The sequence below is a fragment of the Gallinula chloropus genome (assembly GCF_964237585.1).
Source record: "Gallinula chloropus genome assembly, chromosome: 2".
NCBI classification, from domain to species: Eukaryota; Metazoa; Chordata; class Aves; order Gruiformes; family Rallidae; genus Gallinula; species Gallinula chloropus.
In genome coordinates this window covers 40772797-40792037 of record NC_140086.1, presented here as the reverse complement: position 1 = coordinate 40792037, position 19241 = coordinate 40772797, and the positions used below count along the sequence as shown (strand labels likewise).

General features: G+C 39.6%; 1 protein-coding gene across 1 annotated transcript in view; it reads right to left on the bottom strand.

Moving 5' to 3' along the window:
• TOX (thymocyte selection associated high mobility group box) overlaps window positions 1-19241 on the bottom strand; it is a gene marked incomplete at both ends in the record, with an annotated part of 217658 nt that overhangs the window by 102065 nt on the left and 96352 nt on the right. Inside the window, one exon of the mRNA XM_084280566.1 lies at window positions 5345-5410. Within this exon, the coding sequence (XP_084136692.1) occupies window positions 5345-5410 (66 nt within the window). The remainder of the gene's footprint in view (window positions 1-5344; window positions 5411-19241) is intronic.

The window sequence follows — 19241 nt, the reverse complement described above, 5'->3', positions numbered from 1 at the left end:
TACCAAGGCCTGTATGACAGGACAAGGTGCAACAGTTTTAAAATGAGAGGATAAATTTAGATTGGACACAGGAAGAAATTCTTTACTCTGAGGGTGGTTAAACACTGGAAGGGATTGCCCAGAGAACTGGGCAACTGCCCCACCATTTGAAGTGTTCAAGGTCAGGTTGTACGGGGCTTTGAGCAACCTGATCTAATGAAAGATGTCTCTGCCAAAGGCAGGGGATTGGACTAGATGACCTTCAAAGATGCCTTCTAACTCAAACTATTCTATGATTCTATGTATCTATACTGAGAAACATATGCATAGCCTTGTTAATGCAACAGTGGATGTATTTTTATCAGGCACTTAATTCTTTCCAGGCTCTGCCTGAATCTTTTCCAAGGCAGCCAACTCCTGCCGTGCTCTGTTGTTTGTGACTCTAGAAAAGAGAGAAGAACCGCATCTTCTGACAGGAATGGGATACAGCATCCTGAAATTCTAGTTTACTTGCAGGGAAGGACCAATACAGTGCAAAAGAAAGCAGCTATCATGTATCATGTATCCGTCCCAACTTCACATGAGTAACAGCTATCCCATTAATACTTTAAAAAATTGGGGTACATACATGTAAAAAGAAGTTAGGGATACATCTAGGACCACATTCACATGGCAACAAAAGGCAGGGGAACCCTTTAGCTTCCCATTAACACGAAAACTCTCTCTGATGGAATTAATAGTACTTTATTTTACCCTGAAGCTGTACAGGACAAAACAAGTTTTGATACCCATGGTGTCCACTGTCTCAAAGAGCATACATATATATTTTGTATTGATCTCCCCAGCATAGCTTTGGGAGGGAGAGAAACACCACCTCTGCACAAGGAGTGTTCTTTCCTCTGCTTCGGTATCATTTTTCTTCCCACCAGTGCAGTGGGGCTACTGCCCCAAACCATCAGCTGCAGGCCAGTTCTCCCTTCCCTTTGGAGCGTGCAGGGGATGTGGCAGCTCGATTCGTTACCGTTAACATTTATCAGGCCTCAGGAAGGCTACAAAAGTGCTGAGGCTTTATGCAACTCAGTCCTGAATTACATTCTGTATTGTGACTAGGAAGAAATGTAAAATAAACAATATAATTTTATACGGTGCTGTGCGTGGCCCACAAATTACAGGAGGAGAAATTACATGAAGAACAATTCATCTCCAAGATTCCAATTATAGGTGTGGGGAGAAAACAATACATTTCTGGGAATCTGAAATGCAGAGCAGTTGGCATACTTTTATTTTAAAATGATAAATATTTTCAGATCGAAGTGCAATTAGTAGTGAAAATGTCATGCAGTTTTACTATGTGTGTTTGTTAATATGGCTGGCGTAACTCATTTAAGAGATGCCTGCAGTGCAGAGTCCTGTAGTACATACATCATAACCAAAAATACAGTACTTACACATATATATAAAATGTACACAGAGACAACATTGCCAAACAGCCTTTTGGGACGGTCTAAAGGAGTATCATTAATTTTTACTGTATACTTACACTTCTGGCTCAGTTCCAGCACCGGCTTTCTTTAAAAATCATTTCAAGTATAGAATTATGCTATTTGCTTGCAGCAACATCACAGGAACAGTAGTGAGCCATATGTTGCTACTTAGCAACTTAGTCTATAAGTCCCAAAGCATGTACTGATTTGAAAATTGAACAGAAATGATAATTGTTGAGGGATGCTGTGAGGCAACTTGTCTTGGATTACCAAGCTATGCAGATGTTTGATGTTATATAGCAAAAGGAACAAAACTATTTTTTTTCCCTGTCCAATGGCTGAGCTTTTATTTATGTTAGCCTAAAGGGGATAAATTGATTAAAACCCTTAAAATAATACAAGGTGATGTTTTTCTGGATATAAACACTTTGTAGTAAACAGAAAGAACTCAAGTGCAAAGTTCAGCTTTTTCAGGGCAACTGCAACATTTCTGATGTCTAAATTTTATTTTCTTCTGCAACACAGTTTATTTTACAGCCCCTTAATTTCTTGGAATGCGAGATTCTAGGAAAAGTTAGAGAGAAAAAAGTAACGAAAGCAAAACTAAGTTCTTGGGGTTAGATCCAAAGCAAGGACATGAGCGTTTCAGCATGCGTCATGACCCCCTAAATCCTCCATCTATAGGCACATAATCCTGAAGACAGGCCAGTGGAGACCCCTCAGTCTTTGGTGTCATATACCATGACTCAGTCTGTCAACCCACCTCCCAAATAAGATGTGCCAGACTCTTAAATAAGAAAATTATGTTCTTGTCTGACTCAGGCTGATCAGAACTTGAATAAAAGTTTCTGATAGGACAGTGTATCTCCTAAAACTTGAGATTGATATTTTAGGTAACAGAAAGTGGAAAAATTAATTCACTCCTCATTGTGACAGGATTCAAACCCTCATCTTTGATCTTGCAAGGCAACAAACAAGTTATTGGGGACAGAAGGGAGCATGCACACCTTGCACTGAAGTTACACAACTGCAAGGCTCATGAGGCCATGTGCAAAATGGACACAGGAGAAAACTGTGGATGAAGTGACTAGGCTTTCACCTGGGAGACAACATTTTCTCATCTATTGTTTTGGGATCATTTGTTTTATATCACATAAGAGCGAGTGGAAAACGAACAAGTCCTGAAAACAGGGACCAGAAAGTTCAGTCACACGCTTTCATCTTCCTCTCCCTTCCCAGTAAACCACATAAACTGGCATGCTTTCAGGACGGTGAATACTGTATTCCATCCAGTTTTAACAAGCAAATAGGCTGTTCAAATGGTTCACCAATTTTGTGTGACCACCAAATATTTACACTTGAGATAGGAACAATGCCCCTTTACAGTTGGTGAGGGTTTCGCCAATATTGTCAATGGAGAGCTGTTTAGCTCCTTTGAGGAATGACTAGCAGATATCTACATCAGGAACAGGTTCAGGAAGTCTCTGGCAGTCCCAGTTCCTACCTAAAAATGAGAAGGAGGATTTCCAACACAACCACAGCTTCCTGCTCCCAGTGTGGTTGTTGCCTGCTTTTTAATTTATTGTTATTATTACAGCCTTTCATCTATATTCACTTGAAAAACACTGCAAGGGTGTAAGCACCAGGGGAGAATCACAGTAAAGGAAAGGAAGGTGCAACAACCCAAGGCTGACAGGCATGGGAGGCTGGTTGGCCAGACTGTATTTGGTAGTAACTTAAAATACTGTGCCTGGCAGCTGAGCTACCTCTTGCCACATGGATCCCCAAGCAAAGGACAGTTTCGATGCCTCTCATTGGGTTTTGAAGTCTACGCAGGAGCCAGATGCCCAAGAGCTCAGCTTTACCACAGCAAGGTTTTAAGCCTGTAAGACCTTTCTTGGTTCCACCCCCACCCAGTGAGCATGCAGGGTTTTCTGTCATCTTTGAATTTGGAAATGCCATATTTGATAGATTTATTTTTTTTCCTGGAAGACAAAATCATTTGCACTTAAAATATGTAGTTCTGGATTCTTTCAAGATACCTTACTTCCACTGAAACCAGTGAGTGTTAGATGCATAAATATCTCTGAGGATCTGGGCCTTGTTAGCACATGTAGAAAGCGCATAAAAGATTAAAACTTATACTCTTAATTTTTCAATATGCCATTTAAATTATTTAAACTACATGCATACACAGTACAAAAATATCAACAGAAGGAAAAATAATTCTGATGTATAATGTGGATTTGCAATTCTTTATTCAAAACTATTCAAGACAGACATAATGATTCTCTGAAAGGTAGCAGCTGCCTTATAACAGCAATCATTCACTGAGTTTGTATTTCTACTGTTTCAAACAAATTCAATTAGCCCTTGCACTTCAAAACCCTTAAGGCATAAATGAGATGATACTAGGCTGCTTTAATCTAATAGTAATACTAAAACTTGTCAGTACAGTTTTTGGATTAATGGTTAGAGAAAAATTAATAATATAATTTTTCATTTTTTAATCAAACAGTTCTATTCTAAACTACCTCTGGATCTTGGAGGGTTCTTAGCTGAATAAGTTCAATCACGCACAAACCCGGAACGCAAAGTACAGCTGGTCTCTAAAGGTATTTCAGAATAACTTCAACAGAAGGCTGGGAAGCATCATGGTTGAACGTTCTGAAGACAATGTAGCTCATCTCACAGAACCTCCTGCTCCCCTGCCCCTAAATGAATGCAAGTGCCTCCTGCTCCCCTGCCCCTAAATGAACGCATGTACTACACATGACAATCAGTCAGACCAGCACGGTTATCTGCAAAACCCTATTTCATGAGGATAAGTAGCTTTGAACATACAATGACTTTCCAAACCTGTTGATTCCTAAATGACATCCTGATCACCCACACGCATTTACTATGCAAGCAAACTTATCTCCCATCTAATGAGAGCCCTTCATATAATCCTCCTGGTCCTGTCAGAAAGAGGTATATCAGACTAGCCGCTGCTAGGCCTGAGATCCAGCATGACGTAGACTACAAGTCTGATTATTCAGGGCACATCCTAACACAATCTAACTGACCTGCATCACTATCCCCATCACTTACTAATGTGGAATTAAACTGACCAAAACATGTGAAGTAAATGAAAATCTCCCCCCTACATGTAGATGTAGCTACAGGTTGACAACCCTAAAATTTCAAAACTTTGGTTTTTTTTGAGAAGTCATTATTAAAATCTTTCCTACTTAGAAATCTGGAGTACCTTAGGATTCAGGTGGAAACATGAAAGATTTTTAAATATACACCTACCATCAGAGTTTAGTGTATAGGATTCCCCAAAAGGGAAAGGATTCAAAAATACCTGTAAAGCAACCTCATCACATTAAACCTTTTGGGATGCAAGCTACAGAATACCAAGTCATTGCCTTAACCTCACTGCTAACAGTGTAACATTAGCAACATTCCTCAGCCATAGGATTAGTGTTTAAAATGCAATTCTTCAACTACAACTGGCCTGTGAGCGATAATTAAAGCTATTTGTGACATGTGTAGCTTATAATGATTAACTTGTCTGCAGTCAGATAAACAAATAACCTGCACCTGTAAAGACTTTATTTCCTGAAGGTAAAACAACTGTTTAGAAAAGATCATGCTGGCAAAACAGCTGCTTGCATTCTGGAGAGGAAACAAGGTAGTATCTTTCAACAAACGCCAACTCTGGTGTTTTATCAGCTCTATCTCATTAACTGGAAACAAGGCTTAAATGCTTTGTTTATAAATTATGATTATTCCTGATTGCAGCAGTTACTGATAGTGCCACTCATTTGCAATGCAACTCTTTGAATTTGTTTAATTACAATTTGAAACAAGGCAGAGAAGATTAATTAACCCACCTGGCTGGCTGGCACATAGTCCTGGCTCGGCTCTGTCATACTCATATACATGTTCTCACCGTCAAACTGCAAAGGAAATAATAGTAAACACTCAGCAAACTTGAATATTTTTCAGCATTGACTGAAAAAAACAGTACCCATAAAATAATATTACAGCCTGGTTTTAGAGACTTGTAATTGCGTGTGTGCATCATGTCTTTGATGTTCCTGTTGTCATCCTTATTGACCCAGGATGTCAGTGATTTGGAGTAATTAGCGCTCTAGTAATTACAGCTAGCAAGCAAGAAATGAATGGTTTCCTTTCATCTGCAATCTGTTTTAAAACAAAATGGCTCATTTTGTGCACCATGTATACATATTGCTGTTGGTTGTAATGAAGTACTAAGTGAATTGCACAGTTACTGAGAAAAGGAAGATGAGAATAGAAACTGCACTAAAATGCATCTTAATGGATTCCAACTTTAGCTTCTGAGCAGAACAAGAGCTGAGATTTCAAAACAAATTAAACCCCCTCCTATTGAAATGTTCCTGTATCAGAAAGTACGGAATACATTTCCAGACAGCTTTCAGACATATGAACGTATGGTGTAAGAGGACAGTTTGCTCGGTGCATGAATAGAGTAAACATTCATAATCAGAACTGCAAAAATACCCTTCCATAAATGATAAATGCCATTCCTGGAAATCTGTACAAAGCTTATTTGTTGTTGTTCTTTTTCTCTTCTCCGCTGCAGTTAAGCAACTGAAATGTGATAGAAAGGAGTTGATTAAAATCTGAAGGATTCTGGATGGAGAAAAACTGCCAGAATTGAAGCTTTGCCCTATTTCAACACAAAGAATTTAAAACTACTGATTTCTTACATAATCTGGAAAATGTCCCCATACCATATACCATATACCCGCTCAAGTGGCAGTGCCAACAGGGCAACTGCAGTCCCAATGTCTGCTCAGGAGGTAGGGAAATCTTTTCCAACCTTTCAAGTATAAATGAACAACAGCAGGAATCCCCATCCCCAGTCAGCAACCACAAATTTCCAGCTGTTACGAGGTCTGTTTGAAATAACTTTCACCTGACCCCTTCTGCGAATGTTTAGAGTGACATATTTTAGAAATGACCCGTTATCTTTGATGATGTGGCGGCATTTTTGAAAAGTCCCCCACTACCAAGCTTGCCCTGCTTGTACGGAAGGTGGCAGTGAAATATCCCACGGGCATCTCTTGATCTGTGCTGAGCTTCTCAGGATGTTTTACCTGCAAGGTACATTGTATTCAACTAGACCAAGGTAGCAACATCAAACTGTGGCTTTGGCGGATACCTCTACCATTTTTTGCTGAGGCGGCTGAAAAGCTTTCAGCTTCCAGCTGTTCATCCCCTTTCTCTGCCAGAGGCTACAAAGCTTGTAAAAGCAGTGGTAGAAATGAACAAGTGCCAGCACCTGGCACCTCAGTCAATGGTATGCCCTTCCTGGCCAGGACTATTTAATAGGTAGTCACAGCCTATTTGTCAGACGTCCTAGTTTCATGGGAAGTGAAGGATTATGCCATGGGCACAGACCTGCCATAGGGAATAGAGTATTGCCAAAGGTTGACGGAATAGAGGTAGCTGGATTAGATGTTAAAAAATAGGGATTGATGGTTGCCTCATTATTGTTGCTTGTTTACACCTGCCATTTCTTTCAGCTTTCTCATTTAAGAACATTCTCATTTATCAGTATTCACAGTAGCGTTTTAGGGAATTTTTTTTAGTGGCTGGATTGTTTGCACACTGGGAAAAAAAAAAGGTCAATGCATTGTTTCTTCTACTCAGATGGACAGGTGAATTTCTGGAGAGAGATTTCACAGCCCACATTTGGAAACCAAGTGCTCCAGTGTAAGGCCTACAGGAGCTCAACTTATTCAGCTTGTCAGACGAAAGGTTGAAAGGTGCCTTGATCACTGCGATTGGTACTTACACCCTGGAAAGATGTCTGATAGCAAGATGTCAGCCTTCCTGACAGTGGCATAATGAGATCTAGTGTTAAGAAATGGGAGTTAGAGAAATTCAGTTCTGAAATAAGATACAAGTTCCTACTTTAGAAGGTAATTAAGCATTATGTCAACAGCAAACTCATCATTTCTTACACATTTAAAAATGAAGTTAGATATCTTTTTCAGAAAAGAATAATTCCGTATAATATTTCTGAGAAATCTTATGGACAGGATAGTTATGATGGCTGGTTATGGTAGTCCTATCTGCCCCAGAACCCACGCCATGATTCCCTACGTCTCCTATTCTGAATTTCCCTCATTACCCTCATATATTTGCTTTATGACCTCGCAAACTTTGCTATAATTCAAATATTATGTTGCATATGATTAGGTGCAAAGAACACAAAGAATTTTTTTTCCTTTTCTGCATACAGGCTAGATGCAGTCCAGGGTTATTTCAATTTATTTTGCTTTCCATAATGCCTGAGCCTGTGATTTAAGAATCTTTACAAAGTATACTAGTCTTTCAGATAATTCCCTCTTTTGGATGTCTGGTCATCTGTCCTTGCTCCCCAGCTTACAATTACCAAGTCTACACTCAGAGAAAAAAATCCCTAAGGTAATTTTCTCATGGATCTTGGAAATTTTCATCATTCTATGTGTTACTGTGGTATCACCTGCTTATATGATTGGTGCTACTAGTGGTGCCTATGGCATTGGTAGGATCTTGGATCTCAGACTTTCTTGTTTGTTGTTTGTAGCCCTCTATATAGCTCTGAAATGCTTTTGTTCTACCACAGTCTTGGGCTTAACACGAGTATGTGTCATTGAAACTGAAAACTAAAATTATATCTAAAGTTTAACTTCCTGGCCTTTTGGCTTGGCCTTAAATACAACATTTTGGATCATTTTGTTCGGATAAATTCTCAGAAAAATAGATTGATGTATAATGTTAGTAAAATCTGAGTGACTTGTTAGCATCTAAAAGTACCCAGCAGCTGTTTGACTTAATACTTAATTTCTTCAGTTTTCAAACATGGAGTTTAGTTAACTGCAGTATTTGGCACCTGCTTGTTAGAATTATTTGTAAAATCTCGTACAGTTCAGTAACGTGATGTGATGTGTATTTTTTGCAGGGTTTATATTTGCAGGATGCGGATTGTAATGTAATAGCTGATACTAACACTGTTGCTGTGTTAGTACTTGTACTGTCTTTACAGTTACATAAACTATTATCTGCCCTCAGTCTAGTGCAGTGAAGTGCATGGTTCTTGGCAGCTCCTAAGATGTCAGATGCGAGACTGCAAAACACACGTAAACCTGAGTGATGAAGCCTATACACATGCATTTCTTACAGTGGGTACTGTCAGGAGATGCCTCCTTTAAGTTCTCAATGTTTTTCTAAAATGTTTATAAAAGAGTGAAGTTGGGGGAGGGGTTTGCCTACCGAAAGAAAGCAAAATGTTTAATTCAATGCTGAATTGTTTATTCATCATCCCCTTTCCCAACTACCAAAGAACTGTGAAATACAGATGACTTATACATCCCACCCCAACCATAAAAACTGTACATACGCCTTCAATAACAAGAAGTTGAGAGACGCTGATGAAGCATGTTGCCTCTGTGCTCACCTTGTCTAAATGTGACTATTCCACGTCAAAACAAGAAACTGAGAACAAAATACCACCAGTTTGATCAACTGAAGGTGCTAACTTTGGGTTTTTTCCATGTGTATCAGAAACTTCCTAAACAAGACCCTAAGCCTCAGAAATTAATATTGAATCATGTCACCATTTTATACACGCAACTCTGCAGCATGACATCTCTCAACACCTCTCAAGAGCTTAAGACATACTACGTCCACCTTGAATTCAGCTTTACAAGTGAGGTGATTTCTGGAACAGCAGTTCAAGCAGTTCAAGTAACCTGTCAGATAGTGAGTCAAAAGATCAGCAGATGTGACCCAAAGATGCCTCCAACCACCAGGTTTTTCTTCTGGGTTTTACTCCATGCCTCCAAAATTATCTTATTTTACTCATCATCCCCAGGCCTAGAAGAACCTTGTATTCCCTAAGTTTCTCTGGCACTAACTGTGCTTTATTTCAAGCAAAGAAACTGCACAAGCATCACTTAACTTGTGAATGATTCATCCAAACAGAACAGACAAAACACAAAGGCAGGCAGTTAAATGAACTGTCTTTTATGAACCTATGTATGATGTGTATATATATCATATGACATTTCATCTAAAGCTTTCCCAATGTGTCTCCAAGATCCTTCAGTATCATTAAGGGCAGATTTCAAAATCTTTCACTTTAATCTATTAAAAGTGAATGCTAATACAATATTGTGATGTGTGATAATAACTGCTCTTGACAACATTTCTTTTCATATTAAAGTGTAACTGCATGAGAAGTTTGGGTGAGACCAACTAAGAATATGACTGCTTTGTAATATGAAAAGATAAATAGAACTGGGAGCTGTTTTCAGTACATCTCCACAATTGTATCATATTCTTCAATTAAACAATTATTATAAAAAAAGCATAGAGGCAACACTATGGCATGGCCAGTTAGAATCTCCTTTGTAAGACACGTTATAACATTCAGCAACAAGCACAAAATACCCAAGTACTGTTATTAAATGCAATTTACTCATATAAGTTAGGAACATAATTACATAAACACTGGCTGACTGTTACTGATGTAATAGCTATGTCAGAGTTCAGCAAATGTCCAGAGTGGCAAAGCTGCTTTATCAGACACGGATTTACCAAGGATATCCAAAGCTGGGTTTTGTCTCCCATTAGCACAGCATCACATCAGAGGCATGTGATGTAGGCATGACCTGTTTTCATCTTCCCACTTAAGTTGCAGCCGACTCTGCCAGCATTTATAATGATGATTACAAAGTAGCAAAGCTTGCAAGAACCATATTTTTGAGTCATTCTTGATGTGCTTCTCTAAATAAAAAGCACCCTATTTAGACTACATCACAAAGACATCATAATCAGGTTGCACCAAAAAAAAATGGAGAACAAAATTTCTGATGGTGACACCAACTTAAAGAATCTTCACTATAGCCTACATACACAGAAGAATTTGGAAGACAAAAAGGAAGGTGCAGTAAGACAGAAAAAAAATAGAAGGGGTTGAAAGCTGAAGAGGAGAACTGGAAACAAACTGTATTTGTATACTGATGACTGTATGTGTGTGTACAGTGATTCTAAATGCAGAGACATACCTGCATTAGCTTCACATAACTAGTTCAGATGACAACTGCCACTGGGATGCACAGGGTCAAAAAAAGGCTTCTAGCCTAACTATATGTCCTCCCCTCCCAGCAACGTACTTTCTTCTTATACCAAGTCACTCTGTCTTCATTGCCAGGGTCACCTGTGCTATCCAGACTACAGGGAGGACAAATGTCCACTCGTCTCTTTTACCTCTGTCTCCTTGCTACCTCACACTTTGCTGTTGTTGAGAAAAGTGAGGGTTTATGTTGCACCTTTTTCATCCACAGCTTTCAACTTCTAAGGCAATTGTGTATTTGCTTTCTCTTTGTCTGCATATATATACATTATATATATGATTTTATATATATATAATCATAGAATGCTTTGAGTTGGAAGGGACCTCAAAGATCATCTAGTTCCACCCCCCTGCCATGGGCAGGAACAACTTCACTAGACCAGGTCGCCCAAAGCCCCATCCAACCTGGCCTTAAACCCCTCCAGGGATGGGGCTTCCACAGCTTCTTTGGGTAATCTGTGCCAGGGCCTCACCACCCTCATAGTAAAGAATTTCTTCCAAATGTTTAACCTAACCCTGCCCTCTTTCAGCTTAAAACCATTGCCCCTTGTCCTGTCACTGCACTCCCTGGTGAACAGTGTGCCTTAAGTTCTGCAGGCACACTTGTATTAGCTAAAAGAAAGAAAAAATCAAGCACATAGATCTTCGAGCTTCTTCTAGTTTCACAGCAGCACACGGTGGTAGCACTACATCTCAACTGCAGCGTAGGTAGGGAAGCGTGATGAATACTAGTTTGTATGGGTTTTGATGCCAAATCAAGCTTGGGCCTGGGGTATCGAGGGACAGCAACTTTGGACACTGTTTTGTGCACAAATATATCTCAACAGTGATATCCTGAAATGTAGAGATTAAAGGAGAAGAAGCAAGGGGAGAGATGATCAGTTGGTGAAAGTTGCTGCATTTAATATGTTCAGCGTCTGGGTAAAGGCACTTGGACTTGACATCCTGATTTCTTCAAAGGATGTTACAGATCTTCAAAGCCTGTGCTATTAATCACATAATCTAAATACAAATTTCTCTCATCTGGAAGCTAGACTTAAATTTAAACTTTAGCTGCATCTTTTAACCATACTTTGCCTTGCTCTGATGGCACCCCAAACAATTAATTGTGCTTCATTTTAAGAAAATGTTGCAAAAACAGTGTGTAAAAAGATTATTTATTTTCCATTGATTTAGTGCTTTTAGTGCTTACATAGATATCATTTGTAATTTACATAACCTAAAAGCCACTAATCCTGAAAAAGCTTTCAAACTAGGTAATTTTATTTATTTTAAACCAAATTCCAAGACTAGACATGGTCTCAGGTTGCTCGATGACAAACAGAGTGACATTTTATTTTACTCAGAGCTGCTGAAATGAGACTAAAGTAATGATGGGACACAACGTAAATCATCACTTATGCTAAGGAAACAGTTGATCTTGTTACAGCAACCGTTAAAAATAAAAATATATACGTTCTGTAAACATTATTACCCGATGGAAAATCCGTTTCTTGACACAGTTCGGCAGACCAGTGTCTGCATGAAATTGAAACTCCATTTTGTCTCCTGAACTCCATTTTGTATGCTGTACTGAACACATGTTTAAATTTGCCCAAGACAGGTTACAGTAATGCATTCCAGACAGGCATCCTTCCCGGGAAAGGGGCTTGACACCTCGCTGAAGGACTATCACAGGAAAATTGTCAAAAAACCAATCTGGTACTATCGACTTTGATTGTCTCTGTTCTGCCATCTTCCCTCCCTCCTTCCAGAGCTGTTTTTCAAAAAGAGGAGAGTACTGAAAGATTGTGAGATTGGGGGGAAATGCTTGAGTGGAGCACCATGCCAAAAAGAAGTCAAATTCCTTTGCAAAGCTGGATATCCATCTATAGCCAAAGGAAAGTGACTACTGCAGACTGGCAGGACATGGTGAAGTCCTGTCCCATCTGGAACACAGAGACCCCTCCAGGTCACAGAAAGTTTGATGTGCCAAGCATTGGAGAGGAGATGGCACGTCTCAAGATCATTACTGTTACTCCAATTCTGTAACTGGTTTTCAAGAGTAAAATATTAGGAAAATCCTTTATGAATCCCATGTTTTCATTTTCTTACGCGTTGTCCAAAAAATCTAAAGCAGGACTATGCGGTAGGATGTGTTTAATTAATCCCAGTATGGTGATGTGTGGGGTGGGCATATTGGAGTTGGAAAGGAATCTGCCCCAGTCTTGACGGCTCCCTGGAGAGTGGGAACAAGCCATGAGGTGGGCGGGCACTGGCAGCAAGCCCCAAAGTGGGAAGTGAGGGTGCTGCTCTGCAAAGAAATGCTGTCAGACATCTCCTATACTTAGAGCCAGGAACAGCGATGAAGCTCTCTCTGCCTACAGCACCCAGCGGACTTTGATAGATTCAGTGCTTGGATCACAGCACGATAGGCCTTGCAGACTAACACTATACTGTGTCTTTTCTACAGCCTGGCTTTCAAAGCGGACATGTTTTGAAAATATTCTGCTTGATTCTCCTAGAATGAGACTGTTTTTTTCTTGTTTTCCATTTATAACACATAGTATTGCTTCAAAAAGTATAGGCAGTGCTGTCAAAGTTTTCTTTCAGATTTTTATACTTGCACGATAAACATCCAACCCAGACCTTCTCCCATTGTGCTCCCCAAACTCGCTATTTACTTCTCTGGTTGCAAAACAGGAGAGACCACACGGTTTGCCAAGTACATTCTCAAAGGTGGCAAGGTGGCTGAGTATCTAAATATACACTGGTAATTAAAACCTGAATGATGGCACTACAGCATTTGTGTTTTTCCTGCACTTAATAGAGGTTAATGTGGAACCGGAGAGGAGGTGAAGGGGGGTGTTTAGCTTCCCGCTTGGAGCCTGCATGTGTCAATGCCTGACAGAGCCTTGAAGTTGTTAGCCTGCATGCAGAGCTCTAGCTGAATGAGGTTACAGTGCTGAGCACAGCGGGCTAATAGAAGTAGGATCAGACTGATAGGAGGAGTGGCAGAGTCCAGGCACAGCAGAGTGTATCAAAGACAGCCCAGGGGAGAGCGGGTACTGTATTAGTCCTTTGTGTACATTTAAATGGAAGACAGTGAGCATGCAGAGATGAACTCTGAACTCTCTCAGCTGGGCTCCTGCTCCTTTTAACCTTGGGTGTTAAATAAAATGAAATAAAATAATCCCAAACCAATACACTGTAGCCTTGACTCCTATGCTAAACTATCTCTTGCATATTGAACACTCATTAAATAAACATACCAAGATCAAAGTAGCAAGTTTGTTATTATTTTACTCAATCCATGCTAAATTATGGATGTAGCCACCCACTGGGTGATGAGGTGGAAAGTTTGAACAACTAAGATTATATCTTTCTTTTTCTGCCCACAGCAACTAAGGAAATTTGTTTAACCTGGTAGGCTTGTAATATTTTCCAACCCCAACACAGATGGCCAGTTTCATGATGAGGTCTGATCCTGCACCATGGAAAGTGAAGGGAATTGCACCATTGCCATTTGGACAGGAACTGGAGCAGGTAGAATGTCCAGGCAATAGGGCCCTTCTCACTTTGAGTTTCAGAGTCACTTCTGTCAGCATTAATCTCTGCCTCATCATGTGAAACGCTAGATTATGTAATAAAACACAGCAAAGCTTAAGAAAAAGGATCCACAGAGAGCAGACGGATGACAAAAAAGCATTTTTTGTATATCCACATGCAGAGCCCCTGTGTTACAGTATGGCAGAACAGAGGCTCCATGGACCTTAGTGAATGAGTTTTGCACAACTAGGACAAAACCGTTCCCTTGCATGACTACAGCAGGAGCTGTGTGCAGGGACCCATGGACAGAATTTGACCCACTACGTTATTTATAGAATGAGTGGGGTATATATAGTTCCTGTGGGAAAGTACATCTGCTTCTACACATCTTAGAAATTAAATGGGCCAGAACAACATTAACAACAAAAGCAAAAGCAAAAATTCTGTTCTGAAAATTCTGTTCTGAAAATCTTATGACAGAGTATCTTGAAAAGCAATCTAAAAGTAAGAATTGCCAGGTAGCTAGAAATTCTTGCCTGCATACTGCTATTCCTCATGTATAAAAGAGCAAGGAGGAAAAAAAAATCCATGACATACTTAGAAATCAAATTTGTAAAAGTTATTGAAAGGTTTAATCATATAAGAACTTAAACACTCTAGACCAATGCAGCAGGACAGTTGAGCACGTGCATAACATGCATTAAAATTATCCCATTGAAGGGGATGACAGTGTGAGAGTATTTAAAATCAAGCACCCATTCAAATATGTGATGAGACAAGACCCAAGAGCTCAGAAATTTACAGGAACAGGCATAAAATATTGAAGTATGTGCCAAACTCAAATGGGTCAAATCAGCTTAAATTTCTGGTAAACCAAATTATCTAGCACAGTCTGACGGGATCTCATTAGGTAAAACTAATTCAGACCTGGAGAAAGTGATAACAAATATGACTAATTGCAAGTACTTAACAAAACACGGGCATCTGTCAAATGACAAGGGTGTTGTAGGGCTGATACACAATGGTAGTTTACTAAAACAGCTACCATGGCAGTCACATCAACAACCTTACTTCCATCCACAGTTACTCTGGGATATGAAGGGCTCCGTTAATTTCAACAGGATTATTTTCATGAAGAATGTCACACACATTCTTTTCCCTGCCTGCATGAAACAAGAGGCTGGAACCCCATGTATGTTCAAAAGAGGAATTTGAAGCTACACAAGTTTTTACATTTGAAACGAAGATTTAAAAGCTTGACAATGCTTGTAGCTTGACTTACTCCTTTGTCAGGATGGTCTACAGATCAGGCTGGGATACACTAACAGAGCCATGTAGAGAAGCGTGCAGCATTCTATCCCAAAATAAGTCATTCAAGAGCAGATGTGGTTAGAAATGTTCAAACTATTACTCAAAAGCAGAAGAGGAAAAGTTTTACTTTTTTTTACCGAAATTGACTTCAGTTAAGATGTGCCCTTGAGGTAATGAAATCACTTATCAGTTCTCCAAAATTCTAAAGTGTTCTCTCTACACCTTTTAAGATGAAATTTGACCTTCAAGTTTACAGTTTATTTTATGACTAAATTATTCCACGACTGTTTTCATCTTTTGTTTCTATTTTGTCAAGTAGCACTCAGAACAACTGGGTTTTTTTGCGTTAAAGAGTCTGCAACAGTGTTTCCTGTATATATTTGATACATTCTCTTTTAACAGAAAAAAAGGACCAGTCTGCACAAATGTATATTTTACTTTTTTTTTATTTTTGAAGGTAAAGAACTGAAATATAAGGTTACAGTTGTACCTGACAATGTCTAACCAAAACCCTTTAAGGATGAAAAATGTCCCGGCTCCTCCTCCCTCCCTTCGAGCTCAAGAAAGAGCGCTACCCTCAGCGCTGGCTGCTGCTCTTCCCATCAATGCACTCAGAATCTATAACTGTTGTACAATCCTCACAGCAAATCAGATAGCAAATGTTACTCAAACCTGGCATTATCAGCGCCATGGCTGTTGCCTTTCCAAGAGGCCATGCACATCAGCATGAGGAGTCACGTTAGCGCTGGGAGGAAGCTCCCTGGGCAGTCAAATCCATCCCCTGAATAATAGCAGAATAGTTTTCACACAGCAGCCGCAAAAGCTTATTGTCAAATCCTGCCTTGGATGCAACTCCAGAAATGGTGCTTCTATGCATTTTCCCCTTTTGGTTCAAACTCTTCAGGAATTTTACTGTTACCTTTTTCCATACCTCCAGTCCACCAAGACTAATGACTCCTATCTTTTAGTAACACTTATGAACACACTTAAAGACAGATGCCCCGTCCTCTTCTTCAGGAAGCTCATTTTAAATTCCTTTAAACTTCTCTAGCAACATGGGTTTTTTCCCAAACATTTCCTCATTTGTAACTACTTAAGTGCTTCCTTTCACTGATGTCCTTTAGACCACCTCATGTGCTATCCAAAATGAATGTAGTGCTCTAGCTAGACATGGACAAATTGGAACAGTCTCTGTTTCCCATATTCATCCACACTGTGGGTATGCACTAGCATCTTTCTTCCTATACACATTACTTACCAAATGCTTTGGGTTTTTTTTAAAATGAAACCTCTGAAAGCTTCTCCTGACCTGTACAGTTGCATGGAAAGTTGCCATATAATTAGGGTAGATAAAATTATCTATGACAAATGGTGAAGATAAGCTCCATGGATTTCATCCTGATTTGGGTTTGCATGAATAGGTTTTGGTAATGAGTGGGCTGCAAGGGTGGCTTTTATGAAAAGCTGCTAGAAGCTTCCCCCCCATGTCCAACAGAGCCAATGCCAGACAGACCCAAGACAGATTCACCACTGAGCAAGGCCTTGCCAATCAGGGGTAACATAGATCAGAAGGAAAAAAAACAGGCAGAGGGAGGTGTAAGAAGATGTAAGAAACTTTGCAGCCACCCAGATCAGTGAAGAAGGAGGGGGATGAGGTTCTCCAGGCACAGGAGCAGAGTTTACACCTGCAGCCCATGGAGTTCCCCATGATGGGGTCTATGCTGATCTGCTCTGTTTCCTTTCGGTAAGAAATTAATTTTTTTCTAAGTTGCATCTGTTTTGTCCATGATGCTAATTAGTAAACTATCTTGCCGTGTCCTTATCTCTCTTATCTCAACCCATGAGCCTTTCATTGTATTTTCTCTTCCATGTCCAGATGAGATGGGGAGTGACAGAGTGGCTTTGCTGGGCCCCTGGCCTCCAGCCAGGTTAAACCACCACACAGCCCAAGTCAGGGTTATATGTTTCTTATTCAAATAAAGCATTTACAAAATGCATCTTATGATGAAAGTCACTTTTGAACAGTTTTACAGAAAATGAAAATTCCCTTTGCCAGAACATGACAGTTCGAGCACACAGCAGCACAGTGGGAAACCCTGGTTCAGCCCCTACTCTGCTATTCCCTAATATACCAGTTGTGTACCACAGCCACAGATTGGGGGATAGTCTTCCCACATCACTTCCTGCGGCTGTGAACTTTCTAAAAACTCTTGATGATGTAGCATTGAATTTGTCTCTCTCACACCTAGCAGATCACTGTCCCTCACAGGATACTATTTTCTGGTATCAGTCTTTCCAGTTTTGAACAGAAATCACATCCCGGCCATGAGAAATTCTTCCTACGGAAGAGCTTAAAAAGAACATGGCAATTATGGGTTTGTTAATATTTGTAAGGTTAAGTCACACCAATGTTTCCAGCCTGCTGTAGTTGTAAAGTCCCTGAATGCAGTGAAACAAGCTGAGCTCTGTTATGCTGGAAAGGACCGTGCAGAGACACAAGAAAAGTGCTTCATTTCCACTGTTTACCATGAAAGGACCTCTGGTGCAGGGCTCCTTACTGACAGGCCAGGACACAATTCAGAGGCAGCCATTCCCCATGTGGAGCCACCCAGAGAGGTGATGTTTCTCTGTACCCCATGGCTAGGAGAGGAGTTATGGACAAGGTGGCCATGGGCTGGCACTAAGCTACTGGTCCCAGCAGCATTTTTGAACAATAAATCTCTAGGAATATAGAAATGCTTTTCAGGCAGACAATCCTATGACTCAGACATCGCAGTTTGTGCATTCAGCGCACTGAAATAGAAGCGAGGCTTAGGTTTTGCTAATCTTACTATAATTATAACAATCTATGTTATAACCACTGTTAATGAGCTAACATAATTTTAAAATAAATGTATAATATAACAATGTGATTAAAGCTTGATGGAGCTGTTCTTATGCTTTTATGATATAAAAATGGCTTCTTATTAGCTTTTGATGTTTTGTTTTCCCCACAGCATCACAATATCTGCTTCTGTTTTACCCAATTGTACAATAATTGTTAACTTCAGCAATCTCATAGCCTAGTTGGACTCTTTACCCATTTTATTAATCAATGAAAGTACTCTATAACTGTAATGTCATGGAAAATATGCCTTATCATTTTAGTGCCCCATATTATATTCTCTCACCTCTCTGTATAAGCTACTGAATTATTAATACACCATCCTTCAGATTTGATAAAATCTGTGATGAAAATTATCATAATCTTCTATGCCTAAAGACCATTAAATGAGTGCACATTAAACTTGAAATAAAAGGCTTGAATAATTTTTGGTTTAAAATGTTCTTTGTGTTTGGAAGACTGAGATGCCTATTAACAGTTTCAAAGTTATGGAACAACCCACTGAAAAGTCCAGATTCAATGGTCATACCTAAGATTATGTCTCTACTGTACATGCAGACTCAGGATAAACTTTTTTCATAAGGTCAAACTAATTTCCCAACTAAATTTTCCTAGCCTGTATTAACTTAATTATGTGCTTATTAGATATATAAAAAGAAAAAAAAAAGAAAAAAAAAGAAAAAAGAAGGAGAAATACAGAAAATCAAATGGGCAAATCATGCCCTGTTTTGCAGATATACAACCCCAGCAGTAACAGAACAGCTGCATAAACATTACCAAAAACATATTTGGTTCCTTCCACCACACATTAAAAGGCACACAAAGCACCAGTTTCAGAATGAAACAACTTTTCAGAGACAGGTCCTGTGCTAGAGTACTGGTCTGGGCCTATACT